Source organism: Pan paniscus, chromosome 2 (genome assembly GCF_029289425.2).
Source record: "Pan paniscus chromosome 2, NHGRI_mPanPan1-v2.0_pri, whole genome shotgun sequence".
NCBI classification, from domain to species: domain Eukaryota; kingdom Metazoa; phylum Chordata; class Mammalia; order Primates; family Hominidae; genus Pan; species Pan paniscus.
Window position 1 is genome coordinate 96076409 of NC_085926.1, and position 23614 is coordinate 96100022.

At 37.4% G+C, this 23614-nt stretch overlaps 1 protein-coding gene across 1 annotated transcript; it reads left to right on the forward strand.

The window, feature by feature from the left end:
• The first annotated feature begins 3778 nt into the window (after positions 1–3778).
• LOC100995664 (olfactory receptor 5H15) lies at positions 3779–6857 on the forward strand. Its single transcript, XM_008975370.4, has 2 exons — positions 3779–3914; positions 5765–6857. The coding sequence occupies exon 2, from the start codon at positions 5783–5785 to the stop codon at positions 6722–6724; it is 942 nt and encodes a 313-aa protein (XP_008973618.3). The 5' UTR covers positions 3779–3914; positions 5765–5782; the 3' UTR covers positions 6725–6857.
• The last annotated feature ends 16757 nt before the right edge of the window (positions 6858–23614 follow it).

Below are 23614 nucleotides of genomic sequence, written 5' to 3' on the forward strand. Positions count from 1 at the left end.
ATACACATGGCAGACTTGAAGATCTCTGAAATACTTTTGGAGTCATTCTCGCATTGTCTTGATGAATAGCAGCTATCTTTCTTCTATTATAAATAGACTAATATAGTGATCAAATGTTCACTTGGTCACACCATTGGCTTTCTTTTTGGAACATCCATCATTATTCTTTACATGGCCAGGCTGAAAATTTTCCAAATCTTTACATTCTCCTTCCCTTTTGATGACAAATTCCATCTTTTAATAGCTCCTCTCTCCTTGCATTTTACTATAAGCCATTAAGAGAAGCCATGCAGCACCCTCAACACTTTGCTGCTTATAGATTTTTTCTGCCAAATATTATAATTCATTGCACTTAAGATTTGCCTTCCACGAAGTCCTAAGACACAGACACAACTCGGCCAAGTTCTTTGCCACTTTATATCAAGGAGAGTGTTTCCTCTAATTTCCAATAAGATAGTCCTCATTTCCATCTAAGACATCATCAGAATTTTGTATTATCGATATTTCTACCCACATTCTGTTCATGACCACTCTAGTAATCTCTAAGAAGAATGAGGCTTTCCCTACTGCTCTTCTCTTGTGAATTCTAACCAGATTTGTCCTTAATGCTTCATTCCTGAAAAATACAGGCTTTTTCTGTCATTCACTTTCAAAACTGCTATAGCCTCTACTCATTACCCTTTTCCAAAGACATTTCCACATTTTAGGTATTTGTTATAGGAACACTCCACTTTTTGATACCTATTTCTGTCTTGGCCTATTTGTGCTGCTATAACAGAATGCCAGAGACTGAGTAGTTTATAAACAATGAAAATTTTATTACAACTCTAGAAGCTGGTATTTTCAAGATCCAGATGCTGACAGGTTTGGATGTCTGGTAGGGGTCCCCTCCCTGCTTCTAAGATGATGCCTTGAAAGCTCTTCTGGAGGAGAGGAACACTGTGTTCTCACATGGTGAAAGGCAGAAGGGCAAGGAAACTGAAGGCTGTGTGAAACCTTTTTTATAAGGGCTTTAAGCCCATCAACAAGGAAAGAAGCCCTTATGACCTAAGCACCTACTAAAGGCCCCACCTCTTAGTACTATCACACTGGCCATTGTTTCAACACCTGAATTTTGGAGGGGAAACATTCAAACTGTAGCAGATATATACATAATTTATACCCGGTTAGAGACATCTCTCCAAGCACCTTTCCTCAAATTTCCTTGTCACCAGTTTTCTAATTATGCTCCTTCTAAGTCCCTGGTCATCAAGCTTAACCATTAGCCATAGCCCATAAATACATACACATTCACACATTTATTCATTTCTTTAAGTAAATTGAAAAACCAAGCACATAATTTCCAATTTTTCTAACTGGGAGGATTTCCCTTCACCACTCTTCTTCAGAAATGTTCCAGAAAGGACCTGTAGTGCTGCAGCCACCTACTTTGGGCAGTGCCTGAATATGTTGTACAATCATCAGTATCCAGGTCCACGTCTTCTCTTCCGCTGTCAATTGATTGTAAGAAGCTCCCTATGAAGCTATCGCTGAAGGCTTGCAGAGATAAGGCAGTGTAGCAGGGGTAGGGTCCATGAGCATTTGGGCCTCTTCTTCATTTAATTTACCTTTGTGTTAGTCTGTTCTTGCATTGCTATAAAGAACTATCAGAGACTGGGTAATTTATAACGAAAAGAGGTTTAATGGACTCACAGTTGCACAGGCTGTACAGGAAGCATGGTTGGGGGGGCCTCAGGAAACTTGCAATCATGGGGGAAGGTAAAGGGGAAGCATGCATGTTGTACATGTCCAGAGAAGGAGGAAGAGAGAAAAGGCGGGAGGTGCTACACATTTTTAAACAACCAGATCTGATGAGAACTCACTATCATGAGAAGAGCAAGGTGGAAGTCTGCTCCTATGATCCAATCACCACTTACCTGGCCCCTCTCCAACATTGGGGATTGGAATTAAACATGAAATTTGGGTGTAGAAACAAATCCAAACCATATCAACATCCATAATCCAAGTGCAGGTTATTTTACTTCTTTAATGAATACTTTTACTGTCAAGAAAGTTACATGTCACTATTTAAATATGAAACATAAATATTACAAGTAAGTAAATAAGATTTTATTTTCTGAATGGATGCTTATTGAGGTATTGCTCCTCACAAGAGAGTATTAGCTGCGGGGATCTGCCCACAGACCCTGACCTAAATGACAGATGCATAAAATGTACACTGACACACAGATATTCTGCTTTGCCAGTCCAGCTGAGTGTCCGACCGCCAGCACACCAAGAGAGGTTTTCACTGGGGCCAGCCCTGAACAGCTCGCACTCCAGGCATTTATTTAGTATACAATTAACCACGGAAGCTTTGAGTAAACACACTTGAGGATAATTAGCATGGTTAAGAGAGTAGTTCTACCAATGATTAAAGCTCAGGTACCCTGGTCTAAAGTAAATACCATTTGGGGGCAATATCCATGGTCGACCCTCCCTCCCCGGCAGAGGGCCATCTAGCTCAAAGGTTAGTTAATGGAGGTAGGGTCAACAGACTTAACTGGGGAAGCCTCTGTTGTCCTTAGTATTTACCTTATGACCTAATGCTCTAAGGTAAGAACCGGCTGCCTTCAGCCTGTTCAATTATTACAAGCTATGTAACCTTTCGGCCTTCCAAAAGGTTTGTGACTATTCCCTATAACTTTCCATAATATTTCCCTTTAATATTTCTGCCACCATCCGGAGTGAATCCCAGCTCTCACTAATATGTTATTCTCTTAATGCTCTAAAGAAAATTCTGAACATGCTATCACTATTCTCAAAATTGTTTAATAATACTTCATTGGTTTTTATGTAAGTTGGGGTAAAGAACATATCCTTGAATTACCCTCTGAGTTTCCTTGAGAGCCTCCCCATGCTGGCCTCCTTGAACACACCTGGTCCTTCCCTGCTTCTCACTTTGCATACCAGCCACATTTACCACTTATTGTTTCTGCAATGATGAAGGCTCTCTGATAATCTAGGTCTTCCCATGATGAAGACCTGTTGGATGCAAATGTCCACAGGCATCACTTTGTTAGAAATAAAGGCTCCTGAGAGACCCACACCAGAACTGCTGAAATAGAATCTGCATTTTGATAACATCACTAGGAAAGTCATAGGCATTACAGTTTGAGAAGCACAGACCTAGGACACCTCCCACCGTAGTCCCTGGCTTTGTTTTACATTTTCTCCTCCCTTGTCCTCTTCCTAGTAAAATTTCCCATCAGGTTTAAGTTTAAAATGGGGAAACTACATATATGTCTAAAATTTGAGCTGAAATTTGCATGGGAAGGACAATTGTATTTGAGGTTGCTCCAAAAGAGGTTCTAGAATTTTGGCCTTATTAAAATCATGTTTTGATTAACTCAAATAGGAATATACTAATTAAAGCACTAACAGTAAATTTCACATATAAACTAAAGTTTGAACAAACATGCAAAAGTGTCATCCATGGTGGTAAATAGTGATATAAAGTGTTACTTCATTTGTTAAAACTAGAAGTGTCTACAATGAACTGATGTTTGTGATTCCAGAAGTCTGTAATGCCCTTGGGGACAACCTGGACTTATACATGTGCAAACACACAATGCCCCTTAGAACAGCTTCAATTTTTCCTACAGGGAGTCCTCTGACACTCTTATGAGAATTTCAGTTTTTCACTCCTTCCTCCTCTGGCAAAAGTCCCCAGTTGCACAACTGGTTCACTTATATGCTCAAACCAAATTTAATAATCAACATTTTTCTACGCTTGGAAAATGAAACCTTCAAAAAGAATGAGTACGTAATGAATGGCTACCTGTGTTATTGACATTGCTGTGCTACTGTATGTATTTCGGTTTTAGAAGGCGTAACACATTTAAAGGATATCCACAATTTCCTTCAAAATATAGGTAAGGAAGAAATAACTTCTAAATTTTCATTATGCCTTATAGAAATGTTGAAAATGCTATTTAATTCATTAAAATTTTAGATCGGGTATACAAGCTGTCGAAATAGCAAGATGGAATTTGGATAACTCTGACTGGATTATTTTTTATTTCAGTTTTATGACTATAACATAGATACGGTAAATAGTTGTAAGACTGAATTATTCCTTTAATATTTTACTATTTTGTTGATCATATTATAATGACTTTGTATAAACTAGGGCATTGAACAGCTAAAACTTGGTTTACACATTCACATCATAATGATTCTTATCTTGGAATTATTGCTGATTATTTTGATATAAATACCCATGCTTTTTAACTAACCACATTCTCTAATTAAACCTTTTAAGGTCAGTCACTTACATATGAACTCCTTAAACCCATGTTTGTCAATAATTTGACAGCTCACACTGTAAGTGTATTGATGTGAATAAAGGTTGCATTAAGTAGAGTCCTGGTATGTCCACCTTGATTACCTTCAAAACCAAAATCTTTTGTCCCTGTACTTCTCTCTCTCTCTCTCTCCATATTCCAAATGTAGGATCAGTGTGTTTCACTGGCCATCCTAGATCATTGTTTCCTCACTCTAGAGGCAAGAAGAATGGGAAAATGAGTTTCTAGTTCTTTTGGCTTCTAGAGCAGTAGGTAACCTCTGATAGCCACCAAGACTTGGATGGCAAAAAATAAGATAACATCTTGGCCATTTACAGGACATATGTCCACTTTGTTAGCTCTTTAATATAACGTGCTCGAGTTTATTTTCTTGCCATCTTTTTTGTTTCTTTGTTACTCTCCAATGGATAGATCATTTTTAACTATGCCTTTGACTACCACAATGAATCCAAGTAATCATTCCTACTGAGATTTAATAGGCTCATATTATGATTGGAAAATACCTAGTTGTCCAGATGATGCTCACTCCAAAAACTTGTCAGCACACCTGAGTTCTCAATGTTTAATGTCCATCTTGCCAGTCACCAAGGGACTCCTCTCTCCTTTACTGACCACTTACTTCCTACAAAATATGTCACAGAATACTAGAGACTCTACATTCTGAATTCCTGAGAATCTATTTATTTGTTTTACCATCTCTTCCAATGTTATATCTCACAAGGACTATACATTTAACATGCATTTGAATCACCTGGAGGGTATTTTCAGAATGCAGATCCCTAGACCTCATTCCTGAAATAATTTCTACATTGAAAGCTCACAACCTATATTTTTCATGAACACTCTTTCAGATAATTTTTATGTGTAATGTGATTTGGGATTGCCTGGACCTTACTAAGAAGTTTCTAATTAATATCCCTGAGTCCAGTTTCCTCTTCTTGCAGCATATTTTCTACACTATCAAAAACTAAATTTAAAAATATATTAGAATATAATTTCCCTTCTTAAAATTTTTGGTACATGCTTAACGTATAAAGAATAAAGCTTAAGATTCTTCATATGGCACTCATTTCATTTATTTTTAATTCAGACCCTTCAAAATCTTTTCTGTTGACATTGTATGATGGGCCAGACACACAATTTTTCTACTGCACTCAATAGTGTCCATATAAATGTAGTGTATACAGAGAATGCCTCTACTTTTACCTAAATCAGTTAATTACTGCACAGTTTCAAACCAAAATATATCATTTTTTCATTTCTTTAATGCATCAAATACACAATTCATCAGTTGTAGGACTGATCAAAAAATTGAGAGGGTTCTGATCATTTTAGGGTTTATTTCAACATCTCTTCCCCAATTTCAACTCATAATGTCATTGCAAATGTTCCCTTTCATTTGTTGCATTTTATTTTAGAGGACATGCAGTGAGGACATGGAAGAGGAAAATGCAACATTGCTGACAGAGTTTGTTCTCACAGGATTTTTATATCAACCACAGTGGAAAATACCCCTGTTCCTGGCATTCTTGGTAATATATCTCATCACCATCATGGGGAATCTTGGTCTGATTGCTGTCACCTGGAAAGACCCTCACCTTCATATCCCAATGTACTTACTCCTCGGGAATTTAGCTTTTGTGGATGCTTGGATATCATCCACAGTGACCCCAAAGATGCTGAATAACTTCTTAGCTAAGAGTAAGATGATATCTCTCTCTGAATGCAAGATACAGTTTTTTTCCATTGCAATTGGCGTAACCACAGAATGTTTTCTCTTGGCAACAATGGCATATGATCGCTATGTAGCCATATGCAAACCTTTACTTTATCCAGCCATTATGACCAATGAACTGTGCGTCCGGCTATTAATCTTGTCATATATAGCTGGTATTCTTCATGCTTTAATCCATGAAGGATTTTTATTCAGACTAACCTTCTGTAACTCCAACATAGTACATCACATTTACTGTGACATTATCCCATTGTCTAAGATTTCTTGTACTGATTCTTCTATTAATTTTCTAATGGTTTTTATTTTCTCAGGTTCAATTCAGGTATTCAGCATTGTGACTATTCTTATATCTTATACATTTTTTCTCTTCACAGTCTTAGAAAAGAAATCTGATAAAGGTGTAAGGAAAGCCTTTTCCACCTGTGGAGCCCATCTCTTCTCTGTCTGTTTATACTATGGCCCCCTTCTCTTAATGTATGTGGGCCCTGCATCTCCGCAAGCAGATGGTCAAAATATGGTGGAGCCTCTATTCTACACTGTCATCATTCCTTTGTTAAATCCTATCATCTACAGTCTGAGAAATAAGCAAGTCATAGTTTCATTCATAAAAATGTTAAAAAGAAATGTTAAGGTTTCATACTAATATCCTTTTTCTATTTACTAAAATAGTCACAAAATTACGCAAGTTAGAGGTACCCATGTTGTTTCCAGTGTTCAAACATTTTTGCAAGTATAACTGTCCTAGCACTTTAATGACCTAACATTTTAGTACCTAATAAACTAATTAAAATATTTATATGTTATTCAAAAGCAATCAAGAAATTTTCATTGTGTTCATATCATAATAGAATAATGATTGCAGAAAGTAAATAAAAGTATTTAACAGTTTTATGTGTTATTCACTGTGTGTTTATAAATGCATTAAATGCTAAAATAGTCTAGTTCATTATATAAGGACTTGAGTATGATGGTTTTGATACTAATACCACTGAATTACCTGAGATGCCCCTCACATTTAACCCATAGTGGAGGCAAATTTGTTTTTGAGCCAGCAGAGGTAAATCCCAATAATTCTGCTAACTATCAAAGGTCTTCCATTTCACTATCTTAGGAAAGGGTGAATTCTATTTCTCACAGGAAGTCTACTCACAGGTCAAGTAACAAAATAAATGGAAATGGAAATGCAATGGGAAAAATAAAAATAGAAGGAGTTAACAGTGAAGGAACTGCCATAGTGTAAGAGCATGCTCTTAACTGTGTGTGCTTGTATGAGTAGGAAGAGTCAAGCCCCTCTAACTTTCTAGGATGGCTTCTAAGGCTCTTCCCAGCTGAGTATATATGACTTTACACAATTTGAAAAACATCCCTAATTCATGAAATTAAAAGATTAAATAGAATAACTACATTTAAAGTAGGCATAGAGAAGAAATAAGTATCATAATAGAAAGAAAGTTGTCTTAATATTTTGAGGAAGAAATGAAGCTGCCAAGGTTTGTAAAAATCAATAATATTGCAAGGTTGTTGGAATGTGTTGTATCAATCAGAGGCTTTAAATGCCTGTCATGGAAGTTCCAATAATGTTAATATGATATGACATCATGGCGCCCAGTAAGAGGAAGCAAAAACATGAAAAGGATGTAAGAGTTTGGATATTTTCTGCCTCAGAAAGTCATTGATTGTTAACCTTCTTACACTTCATATACTTAAGTATGATAATCATCTTTCTACCAGTCCACCCTGTCCTTCATCTTTCAACAATGAAATTTCTTTCACAATCTCACTGATACCACTGAGGTCCCTAGTCTAAAAACTACTCACATGTAGTTTTGCAAGCCTCTAGTTACTTATTTCCTCCAACCTTCTAACAGTCGCTCACTTCCCCAACATTGCTGTCAGATTGTTTTTTGCAAACAGAACTCTAACTAATTATATCCCCCTTCAATTTCTTTTTTTAGATTATCATTGCTATCAGATGATATGCTTGTATGTTTTAGGTACCTATATTAGTATGTATACATATGGATACGTTTTGTTTTTGATATGTATGCATGGTGATAGAAGCTATATATTACTACACATATAGTTAAAATACAATTGTAGCAGCATTAGAATTTAGAGTTTATTTGAGCAGACTTTATTTTGCAACACGAGATTGCATGTTGTTTGGGGCTTTCTTGAAGGGGCAAGAGAGGAGATGAAGGCTTTTACAGGGCAAATGTGGAAGTATGGCAAAAGTAAAGATTGTATTGGCTAGAGTGGAGCAGTAGTGTTATTTTAATCATTCCAGTGGAAAATCCTTAGTTAAAAATTAGCTAGGGGGTTTTGGTTGGTTACACTTAATTTTTGTTTTACCATTTACAATGAGTTGGATTCCTGTTTGCTTAGATACAAACCTAAGTTTATTAGGCTGGACCCATATCAGCCTAATAAACTTTTATTTAATTATTTTAACTATTTTCTCCCTTTTGATCAGCCTCTCCATTATGGGATATTGACCAAAATTCAGGCACACTTGCCACTTTCCGTGACCAACACAGCTGGTTTGTCTTTGTCTCAGCATGGAACTCATAAGTTACAATGTCTGGTCTCTTACAGAAGTGTTTCTTTTATGGACACTTTGTTTTTGCTATTCTAATCACAGTGAGAAAATCTGGGACAGTGTGGTGGCTACAAACATGTATTTAAAACTCTTGAGAAAATACAGCACACCAGGAAGATGACAATGACTATCACAAGGATACTACCAAGGGACTGGGGTATGCTCCGTAGCCAAAGTACACCTGAACCAAACCAACTGAAATAAACTAAAGGAGAACAAAAAGTTAATGTTTAAAGCTACCTGTAAGCTTAGCATGTGAGCCCAGAGGGCAGTTAGTTGAGAAGATTTTTAGATTTCAGCTCAAAGCATCTTTAGATGATGAAATAAAATGGCAGTTGCAGTCTGATAATTTTTCTGCTTTTCAGTCTGAATGTCTCTTGTCATGTCATTGAATGTTTGGTGAACTTCCTAAGTGGGACACTAAGTGTCATGCATGAAGATCATCCTCTGACATTTATATCAAGTTGTCCAGCCATAGCTTGTAGTGCTTCAGGAATAGGACAATTTCTAAGTAGATAATAAAACATCAAAGACAATGGACAGAACTGGAATTTAATTATGGGTGCACTATATTTTTCTACTGAAACATGATTTTTCCCTCCATAATCACCCCATTTCTTTCAAATACAATTGTAGTAAGACTGGTTTGTTTACCAAATAGGTCTACCTTCATTAAGCTTCAACTGAGTATTCATATAAGTGCAAGTTGGAATAGGAATTGATCGTCTCTTTTTAAGAAGGCCTTGTTACGACCTTTACTAAATAATCACAGATTAGACTTTAAATGCTCCTCAAGCTATAAAGTCATACCAACAACATACTATTAATTTCACGGGCAGTACTGATAGATTTAGGTAAACTCCCCTGTACTCAAAAAAGTCCTAAAAGTAACTCTCAGTTTCCTGGGCCTTCCAGAGTGTAAGGTCTGTCTTACTCTTTACCAGTATTGTTAGAAAGCTTGTGAGCAGCTATCAGGCCAGATTTTCTCAAGGAGCTGGCTCTAGTTTTGTTCGATAAACACCCGCAAATCTCATGTTGAAATTTGATTCCAAATACTGGAGGTGCAGAAGATGTGAGGTGTTTGGGTCATGGGGGTCGATCTGTCATGAATGCCTTGGTGCCATCCTCATACTAGTAAGTATGTTCTTACTGTCTTAGTTCCCATGAGGGCTGATTGATAAAAGAGCCCAGCACTCCACTCTCTCTCTTTCGTTTCCTCTCTCACCACGTGATCACTACGCATGCCAGCTCCACTTCTCCTGCTGTCATGAGTGAAGGAGGCTGAAGCCGTCATCAGAAGTGGACATTTAAGCCATGCTTTCAGTATAGCTTGCAGAATTGTTTTCCACATAAACATCTTTTATTTATAAATTACCCAGCCTCAAGTATTTCTTTATTACAACACTAAATGGAATAAGGCAGGGCATAATTAGCTCCATAAAGTTAATTCTTAATTTCTTAAAACTCTCCAGACATATCTAATTTTATTCACATTCTCAAATATGGCATTCCATTCACAGTAGTGGTAATATTTACCATAATTATGTTATAAGAACAGATTCTGATTAAAATTTTGCAAATGACTTTATTGCAATCAAAATAAAAATACTCAATGATGGTTTCTGAATTCTGGAGATGGCAGCTAAGGAGAAGAAGGTAAATGTATTAGTTCTGTTTGCAAGTGTATACTTAGTCAAATTGTTTATGAAGTTCCTTTAATTCTGGTCTCATGTTATGTTTCTAAAGTTATCAGAAATCTTTACTTGTCAGAGCCTTACCAGTAAATCTGTTGGGATTTTTAGTACAGCTTCTTCCACAATCATTCATGAAAGCATCAGAGTAACACAACAAACTGTCTGTGAATTTCAAAGTTCTTCAAATGACCAAAGCTAAAAATCTGTTAGAGTTTATTTAAGTGCAATGGACATAGAGATTTTGTTACTCTGTGACACAAAACAGGATAGTAATTAGAATTATGACTGACAGTAGTACAATAGTGTTTAAGGATATATAAGAGTTCTGGAAATTTCATAAAAGTCTAGATTATTATATTAATGAAATGTGTCTGTACAAATATAACAAAGAATGAAAACCATCACCTTTATTGGATAATGCTTCCCATAGAATTTAATGCATCAAAAAGCCTTTTTATAAGAGATGAAACAATTCTTTTTATAAGAGATGAAACAAATTCTTTTAAGATATTCTAGAGGCTCATCTGAGAAATCCCAATGTCCGAGGTCAAAAAAGACTTAAATCAGAATTTAATTTTGGGAAGTCTGCTTAAAATATTAAATGATTTAAATAATTGATTAAACATAGTCATATGTCACTGTGAAACAACATCACAGTGGAAAAAGATTTCAAAGGCAAAGAGAAAAATGTATGTTAGTGTAAAAGAAAAATTGTAGCTTTTTTAACATTGAGAAAACTCAGTTTTTTTTAAAGTAATCAAGTACCAATAGAAGATAACATAAATCAGGGAGGTGGAGCCAAGATGGCCGAATAGGAACAGCTCCAGTCTACAGCTCCCAGCGTGATTGACGCAGAAGACGGGTGATTTCTGCATTTCCATCTGAGGTACCAGGTTCATCTCACTAGGGAGTGCCAGACAGTGGGTTCAGGACAGTGGGTGCAGTGCACTGTGTGCGAACCAAAGCAGGGCGAGGCTTTGCCTCACTCTGGAAGTGCAAGGGGTCAGGGAGTTCCCTTTCCTAGTCAAAGAAAGGAGTGACAGAGGGCACCTGGATAATCGGGTCACTCCCACCCTAATACTGCGCTTTTCCAATGGGCTTAAAAAACGGTACACCAGGAGATTATATCCCACACCTGGCTCAGAGGGTCCTATGCCCATGGAGTCTCGCTAATTGCCAGCACAGCAGTCTGAGATCAAACTGCAAGGTGGCAGCGAGGCTGAGGGAGGGGCGCCTGCCATTGCCCAGGCTTGATTAGGTAAACAAAGCAGCCAGGAAGCTCCAACTGGGTGGAGCCCACCACAGCTCAAGGAGGTCTTCCTGCCTCTGTAGGCTTCACCTCTGGGGGCAGGGCACAGACAAACAAAAAGACAGCAGTAACCTCTGCAGACTTAAATGTGTCTTTCTGAAAGCTTTGAAGAGAGCAGTGGTTCTCCCAGCACGCAGCTGGAGATCTGAGAACAGGCAGACTGCCTCCTCAAGTGGGTCCCTGACCCCCGAGCAGCATAACTGGGAGGCACCCCCCAGTAGGGGCAGACTGACACCTCACATGGCTGGGTACTCCTCTGAGACAAAACTTCCAGAGGAACGATCAGGCAGCAGCATTTGCGGTTCACCAAGATCTGCTGTTCTACAGCCACCGCTGTTCTGCAGTCACCGCTGCTGATACCCAGGCAAACAGGGTCTGGAGTGGACCTCTAACAAACTCCAACAGACCTGCAACTGACGGTCCTGTGTGTTAGAAGGAAAACTAACAAACAGAAAGGACATCCACACTAAAACCCATCTGTCCATCACCATCATCAAAGACCAAAAGTAGATAAAACCACAAAGATGGGGAAAAAACAGAGCAGAAAAACTGGAAACTCTAAAAAGCAGAACACCTCTCCTCCTCCAGAGGAATGCAGCTCCTCACCAGCAATGGAACAAAGCTGGATGGAGAATGACTTTGACGAGTTGAGAGAAGAAGGCTTCAGATGATCAAACTACTCCGAGCTAAAGGAGGAAATTCAAACCAATGGCAAAGAAGTTAAAAACTTTGAAAAAAAAATTAGACGAATGGATACCTAGAATAACCAATGCAGAGAAGTCCTTAAAGGAGCTGATGGAGCTGAAAGCCAAGGCTCGAGAACCACGTGAAGAATGCAGAAGCCTCAGGAGCTGATGTGATCAACTGGAAGAAAGGGTATCAGTGATGGAAGATGAAATGAATGAAATGAAGTGAGAAGGGAAGTTTAGAGAAAAAAGAATAAAAAGAAATGAACAAAGCCTCCAAGAAATATGGGACTATGTGAAAAGACCAAAACTACGACTGATTGGTGTCCCTGAAAGTGATGGGGAGAATGGAACCAAGTTGGAAAACACTCTGCAGGATATTATCCAGGAGAACTTCCCCAATCTAGCAAGGTGGGCCAACACTCAGATTCAGGAAATACAGAGAATGTCACAAAGATACTCCTTGAGAAGAGCAACTCCAAGACACATAATTGTCAGATTCGCCAAAGTTGAAATGAAGGAAAAAATGTTAATGGCAGCCAGAAAGAAAGGTCGGGTTACCCACAAAGGGAAGCCCATCAGACTAACAGCGGATCTCTTGGCAGAAACTCTACAATCCAGAAGAGAGTGGGAGCCAATATTCAACATTCTGAAAGAAAAGAATTTTCAACCCAGAATTTCATATCCAGCCAAACTAAGCTTCATAAGTGAAGGAGAAATAAAATACTTTACAGACAAGCAAATACTGAGAGATTTTGTCACCACCAGGCCTGCCCTAAAAGAGCTCCTGAAGGAAGCACTAAACATGGAAAGGAACAACCGGTAACAGCCACTGCAAAAACATGCCAAAATGTAAAGACCATCGAGGCTAGGAAGAAACTGCATCAACTAACGAGCAAAATAACCAGCTAACATCATAATGACAGGACCAAATTCACACATAACAATATGAACTTTAAATGTAACTGGGCTAAATACTCCAATTAAAAGACACAGACTGGCAAATTGGATAAAGAGTCAAGACCCATCAGTGTGCTGTATTCAGGAAACCCATCTCACATGCAGAGACACACATAGGCTCAAACTAAAGGGATGGAGGAAGATCTACCAAGCAAATGGAAAACAAAAAAAGGCAGGGGTTGCAATCCTAGTCTCTGATAAAACAGACTTTAAACCAACAAAGATCAAAAGAGACAAAGAAGGCCATTACATAATGGTAAAGGGATCAATTCAACAAGAAGAGCTAACTATCCTAAATATATATGCACCCAATACAGGAGCACCCAGATTCATAAAGCAAGTCCTTAGTGACTTACAAAGAGACTTAGACTCTCACGCAATAATAATGGGAGACTTTAACACCCCACTGTCAACATTAGACAGATCAATGAGACAGAAAGTTAACAAGGACACTCAGGAATTGAACTCAGCTCTGCACCAAGCAGGCCTAATAGACATCTACAGAACTCTCCACCCCAAATCAACAGAATGTACATTTTTTTCAGCACCACACCACACTTATTCCAAAATTGACCACATAGTTGGAAGTAAAGCACTCTTCAGCAAATGTAAAAGAACAAAAATTATAACAAACTGTCTCTCAGACTACAGTGCAAACAAACTAAAACTCGGAATTAAGAAAATCACTCAAAACGACTCAACTAAATGGAAACTGAACAGCCTGCTCCTGAACGACTACTGGGTGCATAACGAAACGAAGGCAGAAATAAAGATGTTCTTTGAAACCAACGAGAACAAAGACATAACATACCAAATCTCTGGGACACATTCAAAGCAGTGCGTAGAGGGAAATTTATAGCACTAAACGCCCACAAGAGAAAGCAGGAAAGATCCAAAATCGACACCCTAACATCACAATTAAAAGAACTAGAAAAGCAAGAGCAAACACATTCAAAAGCTAGCAGAAGGCAAGAAATAACTAAAATCAGAGCAGAACTGAAGGAAATAGAGACACAAAAAACCCTTCAAAAAATTAATGAATCCAGGAGCTGGTATTTTGAAAAGATCAACAAAATCGATAGACTGCTAGCAAGACTAATAAAGAAGAAGAGAGAGAATAATCAAATAGACACAATAAAAAATGATAAAGGGGATATCACCAGCGATCCCACAGAAATACAAACTACCATCGGAGAATACTACAAACACCTCTAAGCAAATAAACTACAAAATCTAGAAGAAATTGATAAATTCCTCGACACATACACCCTACCAAGACTAAACCAGGAAGAAGTTGAATCTCTGAATAGACCAACAACAGGCTTTGAAATTGTGTCAATAATTAATAGCTTACTAACCAAAAAAAGTCCAGGACCAGATGGATTCACAGCTGAATTCTACCAGAGGTACAAGGAGGAGCTGGTAGCATTCCTTCTGAAATTATTCCAATCAATAGAAAAAGACGGAATCCTCCCTAACTCATTTTATGAGGCCAGCATCATCCTGATACCAAAGCCTGGCAGAGACACAACCAAAAAAGAGAATTTTAGACTGATATCCTTGATGAACATTGACACAAAAATCCTCAATAAAATACTGGCAAACTGAACCCAGCAGCACATCAAAAATCTTATCCACCATGATCAAGTGGGCTTCATCCCTGGGATGCAAGGCTGGTTCAACATATGAAAATCAATAAATGTAATCCAGCATATAAACAGAACCAAAAACAAAAACCACATGATTATCTCAATAGATGCAGAAAAGGCCTTTGACAAAATTCAACAACCCTTCATGCTAAAAACTCTCAATAAATTAGGTATTGATGGGACATATCTCAAAATAATAAGAGCTATCTATGACAAACCCACAGACAATATCATACTGAATGGGCAAAAACTGGAAGCATTCCCTTTGAAAACTGGCACAAGACAGGGATGCCCTCTCTCACCACTCCTATTCAACATAGTGTTGGAAGTTCTGGCTGGGGCAATCAGGCAGGAGAAGGAAATAAAGGGTATTCAATTAGGAAAAGAGGAAGTCAAATTGTCCCTGTTGGCAGATGACATGATTGTATATCTAGAAGACCCCATTGTCTCAGTCCAAAATCTCCTTAAGCTGATAAGCAACTTCAGCAAAGTCTCAGGATACAAAATCAATGTACAAAAATCACAAGCATTCTTATACACCAACAACAGACAAACAGAGAGCCAAATCATGAGTGACCTCCCATTCACAATTGCTTCAAAGAGAATAAAATACCTAGGAATCCAACTTACAAGGGATGTGAAGGACCTCTTCAAGGAGAACTACTAACCATTGCTCAATGAAATAAAAGAGGATACAAACAAATGGAAGAACATTCCATGCTCATGGGTAGGAAGAATCAATATCATGAAAATGGCCATACTGCCCAAGGTAATGTATAGATTCAATGCCATCCCCATCAAGCTACCAATGCCTTTCTTCACAGAATTGGAAAAAACTACTTTAAAGTTCATATGGAACCAAAAAAGAGCCCACATCACCAAGTCAATCCTAAGCCAAAAGAACAAAGCCGGAGGCATCACGCTACCTGACTTCAAACTATACTACAAGGCTACAGTAAACAAAACAGCATGGTACTGCTACCAAAACGGAGATCTAGATCAATGGAACAGAACACAGACCTCAGAAATAATGCTGCATATCTACAACCATCTGATCTTTGACAAACCTGACAAAAACGAGCAATGGGGAAAGGATTCCCTATTTAATAAATGGTGCTGGGAAAACTGGCTAGCCATATGTAGAAAGCTGAAACTGGATCCCTTCCTTACACCTTATACAAAAATTAATTCAAGATGGATTAAAGACTTACATGTTAGACATAAAACCATAAAAACCCTAGAAGAAAACCTAGGGAATACCATTCAGGACATAGGCATGGGCAAGGACTTCATGTCTAAAACACCAAAAGCAATGGCAACCAAAGCTAAAATTGACAAATGGGATCTAATTCAACTAAAGAGCTTCTGCACAGCAAAAGAAACTACCATCAGAGTGAACAGGCAACCTACAGAATGGGAGAAAATTTTCGCAACCTACTCATCTGACAAAGGGCTAATATCCAGAATCAACAATGAACTCAAACAAATTTACAAGAAAAAAACAAACAACCCCATCAAAAAGTGGGCAAAGGATATGAACAGACACTTCTCAAAAGAAGACATTTATGCAGCCAAAAAACACATGAAAAAATGCTCATAATCACTGGCCATCAGAGAAATGCAAATCAAAACCACAATGAGATACCATCTCACACCAGTTAGAATGGCAATCATTAAAATGTCAGGAAACAATAGGTGCTGGAGAAGATGTGGAGAAATAGGAACACTTTTACACTGTTGGTGGGACTGTAAACTAGTTCAACCATTGTGGAAGTCAGTGTGGCAATTCCTCAGGGATCTAGAACTGGAAATACCATTTGACCCAGCCATCCCATTAGTGGGTATATACCCAAAGGATTATAAATCATGCTGCTATAAAGACACATGCACATGTATGTTTATTGTGGCACTATTCACAATAGCAAAGACTTGGAACCAACCCAAATGTCCACCAATGATAGAGTGGATTAAGAAAATGTGGCACATATACACCATGGAATACTATGCAGCCATAAAAAATGATGAGTTCATGTCCTTTGTAGGGACATGGATGAAGCTGGAAATCATCATTCTCAGCAAACTACTGCAAGGACAAAAAACCAAACACCGCATGTTCTCACTCATAGGTGGGAATTGAACAATGAGAACACATGGACACAGGAAGGGGAACATCACACACCAGGGACTGTTGTGGGGTGGAGGGAGGGGGTAGGGATAGCATTAGGAGATACACCTAATGCTAAATGAGGAGTTAATGGGTGCAGCACACCAACATGGCACATGTATACATATGTAACAAACGTGCACATTGTGCACATGTACCCTAAAACTTAAAGTATAATAATAATAAAATTTAAAAAAGATAACAAATCAGAAAATTGTCTTGATAAAATATAAAATATTTGTTTTCCAGGCCACTTACTTAAAATGTAAAGAATAAACATTACCAATTTCCAATGAGAGCAGGCCAATACACTGTGAAAACTTTTCATTTTAACAGAATAGACCAAATTATAGTTTTACAATGGTTTACTTTTAATATTAAGACCTCTTACAATAAATTCAATTCTAGTCGATTTGACCATGCAAGATTCTCTTTCACTTCCCAATTTTCTGTGTTCACTTGGTTTCTGTTCTTCCCTCATTCATTTTGAAATACACTTCTCGGATACTTAGCATACAGGGATGTTTCCCTTACGTTATTTAGTAGTGATGATTATCACACATTAATTATAATTCTTAACTCTTAGTAACTTTCTTTTCTGGGACATAAGCAATTGCCAAATAAGCATCACACCAGCATTTTACAGATTGGCAAATCTCTGAATATACAATTTCATAATTTCTAGAAGCATGTGCTTTCCCGTTATATAATTCTTCCATGTGGCACAGGACATGTTTGCTAATGAACACAAATATTTCTATTTCTTCTGTAACAAGAAGTACAAAGTAGATAAGTATATGCTCAGCAATTAACATTTTAATATTTTTTCTTATTTGGAAATAATTCAGATATTCAATGGCTATTGGTAATTTAATTCAACTGTGTGAAACTCTAAGGGTATAATTTATCGGAGAGAAGAGGGGTGGCATTTTTAAGCAGATCTATTAGTAAACATAGTTATAGTTTAAAAGTTCATTTATAAACTTTTATTGTACTTAGAGCTACTTAATTCACTTGTTCTAAATTGTTTGGGTTACTCATGAAAATTTCATAAACATTAGACAAAACTAGTTACCTCTCATATTACTTTCTTGTTAACTATACAGCACATTTATGTCAGTCAGTCATCATGAAAGCAAAAATCTAAAAGTCAAATATATGTTTTTGTTGTTTTATTGCTGTGCCTGATATATATGAAGTAAATGCTATCACATTTTCACATAGGTGTTTAGGTTGAACTGTTAGTTTTCTGAATTTAAACATCAGTTAGAGATAATATAAACTTATTTGACTAGTAAACTCAGCTAACATAAAAGTTGTGTGTTTGTATTCTATTTAATTTTGAAAACTCTAAAGAGATGTCTATTTTAGTTAAACCAACAAACTTGAAGTAGCTTTGACTTAACAGAGATTATCATAGATAATGTGAACCTTAAAAATATATTGGTGAATTTCCATCTTTCTGAGGTTAAGGAATCCTTAATTCATATAAGCATATATTCTTCTATAGGCCAAATGAATAGAACTAGATTACAAATTAATTTTGCAATACCATCCAAAGGTAGCAAAATGTCACCTATACAACAAATAGACATACATAAACTTACAGAAAGAAGCAAATATAGAGTTCATTCTAAAATTGTAGCCCCATGTCAGGTACAATAACAACAAACTCAAGGCTGGGCATGGTGGCTCTTGCCTATAATCCCAGAACTTTGGGAGGCTGAGGTGGGTGGATCACCTGAGGTCAGGATTTTGAGACCAGCCAGGCCAACATGGTGAAACCCTGTCTCTACTAAAAATAGAAAAATTATCCAGGGTTGGTGGTGTGCCCCCGTATTCCCCACTGCTTGGGAATCACTTGAACACAGGAGATGGAGGTTGCCGTGAGCCAAGATTGCACCACTGCACTCCAACCTGGCTGACAGAGTGGAACTCTGTCAAAAAAAAAAAAAAAAAAAAAGAAAGAAGGAGGAAAAAAATAATTTATAAGACTCTCTAGACATGAATTGTTCTTCTCATAGTTGGAAGAAGTTAAGATGTCTTGCCCAGATGACCAAAGCTTTTTATTAATATTTTTGGAAAATGTTTTTACTATTTTTCATTTGACCCATTTACAAATGCCTCTTTTTTGTTCAGATGTGATGTGTCTTTGAAATTTGCATATAAAATATAAAGTTCTCATACCTTACAGTAGACATGTAAGAATATTTACATGTTAAAGTCACAGTGCTTAGATTTCAGACTTAAGTACCACAGTTTTCCAAAACAAATAAACAAAAAGAGTGTTGATAGAGACCCAGTTAAGACAAGAGAGCCAAGATAACCACCTTAAACAAAGGTAGGTTTTGTGATGTAGATAAAGTTAATACCTTCTCCATTATTTAGAGGTTTAGTCCTACTACCCTTCCTGGACCAGATATGTAGATCTCTTACAAATGGAGATTGTTTTAAATTTCTCTTCTAAAGGGAATCTCAAAACAACCAAATCAAAATAGTCTTTATGCCAATAGGTAAAATATTTTGGTAATTATTTGGCCTCATCATTCACATATCATTCCAGTTTTTGTTTTGTAACTACATTAAAGATTTCAGGGTGGATCTTATCATTGAATAGGACAAGGATTTTCTACTCCTGAAATGAACATAGATTGACCACAATGTTTTACAAATAGTACCTCTAATCTTGCCTTATATTCAGAGACTCGTTTATCCTTTTTTCTTTGATTGCATGACAGACAAGTGAGTTTTTGATGAAATACTTTGGGGATGGATTCTAAGAGATTATTTCTTATTTCCTCAGCACTTTTGGTCTTTCCCTGGAAGATTGAGGGATTGTATCTTTGCTGTCTATCTTAGGTATGCAACATTTAGCTTCAGCTACAGGCTTCACTAGGTTCCAGGATCATGTGAATAAACTGATACAGATCAAAGGGTCCTAAATCATATAATCCAAGAATTAGAAATTCCACAGAAAATTTCTGGGGCATATGTTTGGGAGAGAATATTTTTCACTATTGCTCTGAGCTCAGATTTTGACCAAGGTGCAAAAATTGGTTAAGAGAAGGCAGGCTTGGTTGATCTGATGAACTGACTTTATACGGTAATTGACTAGATTTTTTTTTTTATATTCTTACAGGTGAAAACATAACTGAACAAAAGCCTTAGTAGACTCAGAGTTATGAGTTAGAGGATAATATAGAGAAATATAGATGAAACTGCCATTGCAAAGATTATGAAAATGAGAAAAAACTCACATAGGAATATTTTGTCAGTGAATCTGAAACAGGAAAATTAGACAGTACTTCTAAACAAGCTGACTTTCTTTATTCCTGTGTGTAGGCCAAACTACATTTGGGAAGAATTTACTTTATAGTGTTTGACTTTGAAACAAAGACGACAAGAGCCCCCCCTCAAAGCAAACCTCCTCCTTGCTTGGGGCCCAGGCCACAAGATTAGATATTATGGCTCCAGAGTCATATAGCTAAAGGCCACAAGAGTCCTGACCTCCCTAATCACTCCTGTAGATAACATTATTATTGTAAAACTTAATATTTTTAGACCCTGTATTCTGATGAAACAGTTGGCACCACTCAGACTGGTAATCTTGCGTGTCTGGTCTTGTAGCTCTTTTCCAGAAACTGGTTTACTACAAGACTTCAACTTTGACTCCATACACCTTTATCCTCAAACCAATGAATCAGCATTCCCCATTTCCTAACCCTCTTCCTGAAAAAGTGTCTTTAAAAACCCCTAGCCTTTGGCGTGCATGGTGGCTCATTTTTTTAATCCCGGCACTTTGTGAGGCTGAGGCAGACCAATCACTTGAGGTCAGGAGTTTGAGACCAGCCTGGCAAGCATGGTAATATCCTGTTTCTTCTAAAAACACAAAAATTAGCTAGGTGTGAGGGTACACATTTGTAATCACAGATACTTGGGGGTCTGAGACACGAGAATCACCTGAACCCAGGAGGTGGAGGAGGTTGCAGTGAGCAGACTTCCTGCCACTGCACTTGAGCCTGGGTGATGGAGTGACTCTGTCTCAAAAAAAAAAACAAAATAAATAAATAGAAAGAAAGAAAGAGAGAGAGAAAGAGAGAAAGAAAGAGAAGAAAAGAAAAGAAAAAGGAAAAGAAAAGAAAACCAACACTCTAGCCTCTGACTATTTGGAGAGTTTGACTTGAGTTATAATTAAACTCTGCTTTCCCATTTAGCCAGGTAATAAATTGGAATTGTGTGCATTAAACTTTTCCCCTGTTGCAATTCACCTGTCTTGATAATTGGCTCTAACCAGGTAGCAGGCAAGAAGAACTCATTTGGTGGTAACATAGACAGAAGAAGCAATTGGAGTTAAGTTAGTCATTGACTCACACCCAGCCTCTATGGAAAAAATACACACACACACACACACACACACACACATTCTAATTGGATAGAAAGGTAGAATGACATTTTGAAGGCAGTGTAAGAACACCACCTATGAGGGAATACATTGCAAGACTGTCTTTGTTTTTTCTTCTCTTTTCCCCTGACCTTTGCCTAATAAAATTTCTCATCAGATTTCCGCTCACCTGAAAGTTAGGAAAATATCTGGAGTTTGAGCTACAGTTTCATAAGGTGGACAATTTTACTTGGGATTGGCTTATGAAGGGAATCTAGATCACTGGTCTTATTAAAATCACGACTAGCTCAGATGAGACTATGCTAATCAAAATACTAAAAGCATCCAGTTTTTTTTATTATTATCATACTTTAAGTTCTGGGATACATGTCAGAATGTACAGGTTTGTTACATAGGTATACATGGAGCATTCAGTTTTTAAAAATCAACATTTATTTTAAGTTCTGTGGTATATGTGCAGGTTTGTTATATAGGTAAATGAGTGCCATGGTGGTTTGCTACACAAATGAACACATCACCTAGTTATTAAGCCCAACATCCATTAGCTATTCTTCCTGATGAAGAACATCTAATTTTATATACAAACTGAAGTTTGCATAAAATGTCAGAAGTGAAACATATTGTGGGAAACTGTGGCATAAAGTGTAATTTCAATTGTAAAAACTAGAACTGGCTTACAGTGACTTAATGTTTATGATTCTGAAGTCCATAGCACACTGTGGAATAATCTGTATTTCACATACACATTTAAATCTACAATGCCCAGTTGAAGATCTCCACTTTATCCACGTGGAATTATTACCATTTTTTCTTTATATTTCCTGAATCAGTGATATGGCTCTGATGAGTGGAGGAACACCAGGGTTGTTTGTCTCTCGTTGAATTGGAAAAAACGACATGGACACACATGGAAACTTTTCTGGAGCTGCTTTAAAAAGAAACAAAAACTTTTCGAGGATTTCTTTTCCTTTTTATCTGTCTAAAATAATTTCTTAATAAATCCTACCACATTCCCACCTGTGGAAATATCACCCTAATTGCTGTTAGGGGGTTTTGGGTGATGACTGTTTCTGGCTATTTCCTGCTGAAAGGGACATCAGATGGGGAACGGCACTAGGGCTCCTCCTGGGGGTGATCTAAGGTCCTTGGAAGAACAGCGTGTCCTTGCGTTGTTTAGTTTGCAGCACCATCTGGAGCTTGATTACTTCTACATGAGAAGAAACAATTTGAGTTATAATATTGAGTATAAAGGGTCCAAATATTAATACAAGACATATAAGCAAGAGAAGGCTTACCAAAGGGGTTAGCCAATTCCATAAAGAAGAGTGGAATTCATTAAAGAGGGATAGTAGCCACCCAGGGCTGAGGCCTGCACTTTCTCTGAGCCTGTCAATAATTTTGATTTGACTGTTAAGTTCATGTAGGTTTTCCTCTACTTAGAGGTGTTAATCCAAGATATAGAATTTCCCTTTGGGGGTCTATGAAGTTCATTGGTTTGATTTTCCTCAACAAAGAAACCTCTGAGTTATGGGCACCCTACTCACTTTTCTTACCTGGCAGAATTAGTAGGATAAAATTGCTCAGAACTAGCATATCTCTTAGTGTGGGGTGGGGATGTTTCCTTATCTTTCAGGTGGCCAAGGGCATGCTTCTCTGATTTATAACCACTATTAGCCATCATTTACAGTGTATTTTCTACCTATTTATTACACATCAAAACTCTCTCATAATGTGAAGTAATTTTCTACCCCCAAAACTCACAATGGTAGATAACACAATGCATAACAGAATAAAGATTTCGATTCTGACAGGGAACTACCTGCTTTTAATTTTGGGGATTTCATGAGGAAAATAGTTTTTTTTTTTTTTTTTTTTCCCCAAAATGAGGTCTGTGAGGCCTCCTCTGTTTTCCCAAGGAGTCCCACACTACCATAAGTTATCTTAAGGCCTCCCATGAATTCATTAAGAGTGGTAAGACAAAAAATCGAGAAAAATAATTCAGTCAACTGAAAAGAAAAGAGGACATTTTCAGAAAACAAGAGCCAAGAAGAGAAAAACAAAAAGGCCTTT